The 8551-nt window shown below is 32.5% G+C and overlaps 1 protein-coding gene across 1 annotated transcript; it reads right to left on the bottom strand.

Annotated features, from left to right (window-relative positions):
* Window positions 1-4127: 4127 nt before the first annotated feature.
* LOC145125824 (AP2-like ethylene-responsive transcription factor AIL5) lies at window positions 4128-7612 on the bottom strand. The gene is made up of 9 exons (XM_079061232.1): window positions 7440-7612; window positions 6987-7344; window positions 6812-6894; window positions 6469-6477; window positions 6119-6207; window positions 5944-6017; window positions 5742-5792; window positions 5117-5193; window positions 4128-4881 (listed from the first exon to the last, which is right to left on the bottom strand). Exons 1-9 carry the CDS (start codon window positions 7555-7557, stop codon window positions 4319-4321), a joined length of 1422 nt encoding a protein of 473 aa, XP_078917358.1. The 5' UTR covers window positions 7558-7612; the 3' UTR covers window positions 4128-4318.
* Window positions 7613-8551: the final 939 nt, after the last annotated feature.

Raw genomic sequence — 8551 nt, 5'->3', positions numbered from 1 at the left:
TATGGAAAACAAAAAAACCCTAAAAATCATAAAAATGCAACTTTTTTTTGAAATTTTTTATGAAAAAATCGTAGGTTTTTAAAGAAATTCGTTGAAAAAAAATTTGAAAAAATAACTTTTTTTTAATTAAAAAAAAATTGATTTTTTATTTTTTTTTTCCAATGAATTTTAATAAAAAGCTGCGATTTTTTATAAAAAAAATTCAAAAAAAAGTTTTGTGATCTCTAAGTATTTTTTTTATGCATTTTTATGATTTTTAGGGTTTTTTGTTTTTCATAGAACTTAAACATATATATATATATATATATATATATATATATATATATATATATATATATATATATATATATATATATATATATATATATATATAATGTTAAGCTTAAATTTATTTATGATCCCGCCGCCATTTAGAAAATTTTAAAAATAGTCTGTGGTTTACATTTTTCTTTGACTAAAGTAAAAAAAACCAAATAACAAAATTGGTGTTTATTTGAGGCTTGTAGACCCTCAACTTAATATTGTTAATTAGAGTTTGTCAAACTACCGATTTACCTTTATTTTTATATTCTTTTTGAAGTTTTATTATCTATACTATTAATGAGAGTGAGGTCCAACCAAATCCTAGAAAAAACCTACCGTTATTTCTAGGATCAAACATATGTCGGTGGGGTCTGTTTTGGTAAAAGTGAACCCATAACAACAAGTTCGATTTTTTTATTTTGAAACTCGTTGGGTTCAATTTTTGAACGGATTAAGTTTTTTTTTTTTTTCGTGGGTCGATTTTTCGGTTTTAACCTATAGGTTGTTGGGTTTCAATTCTTTGGTTTCAACTTAGTATACAATAATTATTAATAATATATTAAGTGTAATAAATCATGAGTAAGCACAAACTTATGCTTGTAGTTCTAACTAAATAATACAAGAATTATTAGATTGAATGTATTAAATTTTATATAATGTATGGGTCGGTTTATGGTTTAGTTTTATATATTTGCTGGTTTCGGTTTTTCGTTTTAGAAAAAATCCAAAATTTTATGGTTTTAAAAAATTCAAACCCAAAATCGACGTTTAGGTTTGGGTTTGGGTTTGGTTTTATCAGGTTTTATCTGTTTTTCGATTTTCATTTGCTATTTTGCTCACCCCTAGTTTCTTCCATGTTGTCCGGTCTATTGACTCAATTGTTACGGTGAGCCTCACTCATCCCACGTACCTTTCTGGCCATCTTTCTTACTCACATGAACCTCCCATACTATATCTTTTTTAAAATCTGCAACATCCATGGATGATTTACGCCACCAACTCATGATTTTAAACCTATCATCTCCACAACCGATGATAAGTGCATTACATATATGAAATCCTCCATAGCTGGTGACAAGCACATATAAAGTCACCACCTCCACCCCTCACCCGCCCCGCTTCTCTTAATCAATTAGACAAACTCACATGGATGTTAGTTGGAAGACAGAAACCAACAACGATTCAGTATACTGAAGTGGTTATCATCATTTTCTATAAGTGAACTCTGAGAATCCAGAACCACCGTCTAAGATCTAATTTTTTGGGTTTTAATTTTATTCTTGTATGTGTGTTCTTTGTGATCTCCCCCTTCTGATTTTAAAGCTGAAGATGATGACATTTTTTTTGTTCTCTTAGAGTGATTATGAGACATGGGTTGGGTCTTAGCCTTTTAGGATTTCTTTTAGTAATTAATAAACTGTTAAAATAAAAGATAAAAGTAAAATAGTCATTTTAAGTTAAAATAAGGAACCAAATCCATAGAAGAAGCCATACATGGGTTTTGGCAGGGTTGTTGTAATTTTATGCTACCAACGGGAATTCGAGTCTCTCCGAGTTAACTAGGACCATAAGTGCAGAATTTCTACGTGAATCAAGATCTAGAAAATGAAGTTTTCCAATCACTGATTCAAGCCCATTGTAAATTCTACTCAGCGCAATATGGAGGTACTAATGGCAGAACGACTCACTCAGGTCTTTCACAATAAAGTGATAGACGGAACTGCCATGAAACGACTTATTAGTCGATTTATTGATCACTATGGAATAGGATATACATCACATATCCTGGATCAAGTAAAGACTATGGGTTTCCGACAAGCTACCGCCGCATCCATTTAATTAGGAATTGATGATCTTTTAACAATACCTTCTAAAAGATGGCTAGTTCAAGACGCTGAACAACAAAGTTTTATTTTGGAAAAACACCATCGTTATGGGAATGTACACGCGGTAGAAAAATTACGTCAATCGATCGAAATATTGTATGCCACAAGTGAATATTTGCGACAAGAAATGAATCCTAATTTTCGGATGACCGATCCTTTTAATCTAGTCCATATAATGTCTTTTTCGGGAGCCAGAGGAAATGCATCTCATGTACATCAATTAGTAGGTATGAGAGGATTAATGTCGGATCCTCAAGGGCAAATGATTGATTTACCCATTCAAAGCAATTTACGCGAAGGACTGTCTTTAACAGAATACATTATTTCTAGTTACGGAGCCCGTAAAGGGTTTGTGGATACCGTTATCCGAACATCAGATGCAGGATATCTCACGCGCAGACTTGTTGAACTAGTTCAACACATTGTCCTTCAAATAAGGATTTTTTTTTTTTTTTGCAAATCCAAACTATTTTTAAACCTTAGAGAAATAACAATGAAAACCGCAAGGACATTTTTTTAGTTTTCTCAAAAGAGAAAAAAATGAGTAAATTGCAAATTCGGTTCTTGTGGTATCCCAAAAAGTGCAGTTTAAATAAAAAAAATCATGCACAACAGGTCCAAGAATATAAATATCGTGCATATTTGTTCTCTCGAAAATTTGAATGCACTTGAAAAATAAAAATAAATAAATCCCTTAATAATCTACTTCACACACCCTTTTTCTATTAATATACTAACTCCGTCTTCTCTTTCCTACTGAGCACTAACATCTCGTTGGACAACTAACATCTCGTTGGACAACTATCCATTGTATTTAATTGCTGAAAAGAAATTGATGGGTTCTAGCGGTGGCCCTAGCATCGATCTAGGTTATGTTATGTTCATTTACAAAAAAGCCAACCTCGCCAGAGAAAGTCACCGGCGTCAGCCTCCAGGAAAACCATAACCCTAGGGTTCTAAACCTCCGCCCAAGCATCAATCTAAACCTTCATATCCCCTTCTGTTCAAGTTTCTACATCGATAGGCTAGCCCACAGCCAACATCTGTTCCAAGCTGAAACCCTACCATCACCGCCATATGTGTTTTCACCTTAGCCATTCATCAAAGAAAGAGAGAGTTTGTTGAAGGTGCAGATTTGCTCATTAGAGGAGGTCGACGGGTGTTTTTGTAGACCTATTTGTTAGAGGAGGAGGACGATGGTGGATCTTAACGGATATGAATGGTTGTCTGACAGTGGCAGATGATGCATGTGGTGATAGAAGTGCAGCCAACAACAATGTTTCTAGAAACTGAAAATGAAGAGGGGGACATGCGTCAACAATGAGTGGAGGGCGGCAACGGTGCTCCAACATTCCACCAAGAAAGAGAAGAGAGAAAAGATGAAGTTGGTACATTAAAAGAGAAATGGATGAATAATGTAAGTTATTACTTATTAGGGGTTTTCTTTTTCCTTTTTTCTTTTTTTAATTATAAAAATATTTCAATAAATAAAAAACGGAAAAGAAAATAATAAAGGCAAAATAGTTTGACTAAATTTTGACCTCTCATACACGTCAAAAAAAAAAAAAAAAAAAAAAAAAAAAAAAAAAAATACACGTCAAAAAAAAAGTTGACTTCACCTTTTGTAATATTACAATAACCAAAATTTACAATTTACTAAAAATAACATGGAACCCTGTTCTTTAAATTGCTGTGGTTAACGATAGGTTGTAATTTACACAAACCCTTACTGATTTATTATACTATCTGAATATATGAAATTTTAAGCACAAACGCTATTCGCTTAACTGGCTAAATGCCAGTTTTCATTTGATTTATTAGGTTCAAATCGTATTCATTTAACGACTAAAGATCGGGTTTCAGTTATCAATTATCACTTTTTCAAACCTTCATGTGTCAATAACTATGTTCTATGTAATTCATTGTAAAAAACTGAGATTTGGAGAATATTTTCTATTAATTATAAGGGAAGTCAGTAAAGGTAAAAAAGGTAAAAATAAAAAAAAATAAAGCATAAAACATAACCCTAAATTAATGATACAAATAACTAGGTGTTAGTACCATCTTCTGTCAACTTCTGCCACCCCACCCCCTTCCATTCAACTCTCACTTTACCCCCTCCATTCAAATCATTCCATTCCAAAAATGGGTGTCTGAAAAACTGATAGATTTTGCTTGGCAGGTTGATTTGAGTGAAAAGACTGTTCTATCCAGTTTCCATAACTTGATCCATTCAAACCTACAGGGGCACCCACGGGAACTGTTGACCCATTACTTAAAGCAACTACAGTACCATTATTGTTCTCTTGTTGAATAAACCCTCCTCCATGGTAAAACCCATTGTTGGTTGTAGTACTTGTACTAGACGGGTATTCCATGCTGTATGGTGTTGTACCTTGGTATGATGTCATGCCTTGGTTTTGGTTGTACCCTAAGACCGAACTCCAATAATCTGTTGATAGATCTTGTTTCATTGGCATCGCAAAGCTAACAATATTAGTGTTTGTTGGTTCATCAGCATGAGATTGATCGATTGAAGTCTTGGATTTGCTACTCATGCCTCCAATTGGGAGGTTTTTGTTGGCAATACTGTTTACATCATACCGGCTCATGTCGAAATTTGTGACCGCGTTTAATCCACGGAACTTGATGGCGGCAATGTCATAGGCTTCCGCCGCTTCCTCTTGTGTGCCTAGAAAAATATGACACTCAGTCAACCAGTCTCACAACCAACATTAATCTATAGAGTCACTGTAGCAAAAAAGATGGTGCACATGCATCCAGTCTCACAACCAATATTAATCTACAGTGTCCTTGTAGCAAAAAAGATGGTGCACATGCATGTTTGAACCGCTCTCATTGATAATATATATATTTTTTTTCAATCAATGGTTGCATGTTGGTTAGTTAGAAGAAGAGGGACTCACCAAAGGTTCCAAGATAGAGATCTTTGTTACCGGCTACTCTTCCTATTCTTGCTTGCCAACGTCCGTGTTGATGGTGCCTGTGTTTCAAAAAAAGTTGGAACGGAAAATTATTCAGGTGTTGCTCGATTAAACCCGTAATAATGCCATGTTAATAATAATTATAACAATAATATCAAATAAATATGTTAATAATAATAATTAACACATTTATTTGATATTATTGTGATAACAAATTAAGGACAAAAGGTATGTTTTTATATCTAACTTTATAGCTTGGGTTGGAATTTCGAGTTTGCTTTATGTTTAAAGTAGTATGAGATAGATTTTATTTTTAAATATTAGTGTTGTTAATTTATTTTGCTTTTACATTTATGCATCTAATATCTAATATCTTATATTTATGTTCTTTCCATTTTAAAATAAATAGTTATATAACTGACTAATAGCCTATATATACATTAAGTTTAAAAATACATTATAAAATATTATATTTATTTTAAAGGTCTTGATTAGATCTTTCTCTTAAAGGATCTCTTTTTTGTAGTTCTTTTATTTTCTTGATTTTCCCATCTAAAATTAAAATGTCAATATGTGAGTTAAAAAGTATAATAGCAAATAAGTTTACCTTGTGACACCTCTATAAATAGAGGCTCCTCTAGAAAAGCCACTGCTTTTCCTGCAAAATTTATCAAGAATTATAAGAGACTAATTACCCATAATTAAAAGTGTGTGATCATAAAAACACTTTAAGGCACGGAACCCCACTCCAAATGACTTAATATTTTTAAATAACGGTGTATAAAATGCTAAATTAATTAACTAATTACCTTCTAAGTGAAGCAACAAATTCTTGCCTAGTCATGTTTTTCATGTCTTCAAGCTCTTTCTCATAGTTGCAAACCTAAATAATCCATAAGGTATACAGAGAAAATAAATATAAAGGTTTAAATTCTTTTTTAAGATCAAAATAAAAACCCTATTTTAGGTTATATTATTTCTTACCGGAAAATTTGTTGTGGTGGTCGGACCCCAGTATTTGAGGGCTGCAAGATCATAAGCTCTAGCTGCTTTGTCTTCCTTATCATATCCACCTAATTAGTGAAGCACATAAACAAATATAATCAGAAACTAGTAACATACAACACGTTCATCTTAAACTATACGACATCCGAAATGAAGAGACTCACGTGACAATGTAATTAGAAAGTTTAGACCATTTAGGAAACTTGATATAATTAAATAAGATTGATCAATAAAAATAATCAAAAAGATTAGTCTATAATTCAACTTGCATGCAGTAATGATCGAAGAACAAAGTCATAATGAGTAAAACATGAAAAAGGAAAACTCACCCAAGTAAACTGAAGATTCATCCATCAATCAGTACATGCAACAAAATCAAAGAGACAGAATGATTAAGGTTAAGATTCTTGAACAGACAATATGAAAATGCGCACGATAGCATAAACCGCCATACAGTAGTTATCTACAATAGCAAGCGCCAGTAGTTTTACGGAAACCAGAAAATCTGAGCCGTTGATCGTTTGGTTCTTTTTCTAGGGATAAGAACCTTATTTTTATAAATGAAATAAACTGATCGGGATGACTCAGATCTTTGGTATGTATAACGGTGTATGTTAGTCGGTGTAGTTTGCGCATGTTAGATACCATCGTTAGTCATGTATCTTTCTTTACCTTGTCTTCCTTTCCTACTTTGGCCTTCTCTTCTGCAACTATTATCCCATAAATGAGCTTCATATCTCCCCGTCCATCTATGCCTTCAACATTTTAGGCCAAGATTTAATCTTTATGAAAAAAAAATAAAATCGTTTTGCAAACAAAATAATTAATTTTTTTATAAAGATTCAACCTTGTAACGCCACGGTAAATGGAAGTTCGTTGGCCGAAGGTATCGATGGCTTTTTTCGCAGGAGAGTTATCCTGCTTCAGTGGTGTAGGAACCACCGCCAGCTGCTGCTGATGGTTGTCGGTGGAGAAATCACGGAGGAAGCTAGTGGCGATAGTCTTTAACTCCGAGTCATAAATCGATGTCGTGTCATGAGGCTGCATAGAGGTTTGTGATTCATCTTGGAAATGACAAACGTCGGGACCAGATCCATTAGAGGCGGCGGAGCCACAGCCGCCGAGGAAGTCTTCCAGTTTTGGGCTACCGTCGGTGAGAACAGACAAGTCATGATGGGTGGTTGTTCCGTTGGCATCGCCTTCATCTGCAACAGATTAAACAACAAGATTAGATATTATCTTTTTTGTTCATTCGATGATGTGGCTGTGAAGTTCTAGAGAGAATGAGAAAAGGGAGTACGATGATGGTGGAAGGCGGTGGCGTGTGGCTGTTGGAAGAGACTATTGGTGTTGGAAAGAGAGAAGGCAAGCCAGTTGTTGTTTAGATTCTGATGAGATTGAGAAGTATCCATGTTCATAGTTTCTTGATAAGTGTGTGTGTGAAACAAAGAGTTTGATTTTTTCTTCTGTGTCTCTGAGTTTTTTCTTTGGGAAACAGCGTTGCTTATGTAATTTTATGTGGAGAGAGAGGGGGGGGGGGGGGGGGGGGGGGGTATTGAGTCGGATTTGGTGAAAGTAAAGTCGACGGTAAACGAAGAAGAGAGGATAGGAGGTCACAAAGCTGAAAAAATAGAACGCACAAGCATAAATAAATATTTAACCATATAATTAATGAAAAATTATCTAAATACTTTCATGGAATTATAATTTAATTAGGCTAATGTAACACCATCTATGAAACTATTTAAAAGTATTTAGATTTTTTCATTAATTTTAGGGAAACATGTTATATTTTTATCGTTTTGTTTATATTTAGGTAACTTCTTTATTTTTATACAAATTTGACCATTTAACTTGTTATATGTGTTCATATATTGTCGTTGTCACCGGCTATAACATGTGACAATGGTAATATGTGAACACATTAACAAGTTAAATGGTTAAATGTATACAAAAAAAGTAAGTTATCTAAATGTGAACAAAATGAAAAATTTATTAGCTTGATAAGTCATTTTCCCACTTTTAATAGCCATTTTATATTTTATATTTATTTGTATTATTTTTTTCAAATATTATTTTTAAAATATCAATAATTTTCTAAATATTGATCAATTTTAAACTTTTTTTTTAATTAATAAATATATTTTTGTTTTGTGAAATATTTTATATAGCATCTTATAATTTTTTTTCTTTTGTTTTTTAGCATATACAGTATTTTTTAAGTAATAATAATATCTAACAATAAAATTAAATAAATTAAATATGTAACAATAAGTATGGAGGGTCTTTTAAAAAAATAAAAAGAAAATATTACTTAGCAAATTAAAAAACAAAAAAATCTATATAATGGAAATGTTTTAAAATTATTCCAACTTTTTAATAATTTTTAATTAGAAGTTTATAAACTTTTAT

Source organism: Lactuca virosa, chromosome 7, assembly GCF_052849685.1.
Source record: "Lactuca virosa cultivar CGN04683 chromosome 7, Lactuca_virosa_CGN04683_v6, whole genome shotgun sequence".
NCBI lineage: Eukaryota > Viridiplantae > Streptophyta > Magnoliopsida > Asterales > Asteraceae > Lactuca > Lactuca virosa.
The sequence above is the reverse complement of the archived record's forward strand: the minus strand, read 5'-3'. Positions and strand labels throughout refer to the sequence as shown.

Bases quoted from the DNA above. Each gene is read 5' to 3' on its own strand.
- LOC145125824 (XM_079061232.1), bottom strand. From the start codon at position 7,557: ATGAACATGGATACTTCTCAATCTCATCAGAATCTAAACAACAACTGG. The intron at 7,345-7,439 runs GTACTCCCTTTT...AATCTGTTGCAG, and splicing joins CACCGCCTTCCACCATCATC to ATGAAGGCGATGCCAACGGA. The intron at 5,194-5,741 runs GTAAACTTATTT...TTTGAAACACAG, and splicing joins ATTTATAGAGGTGTCACAAG to GCACCATCAACACGGACGTT.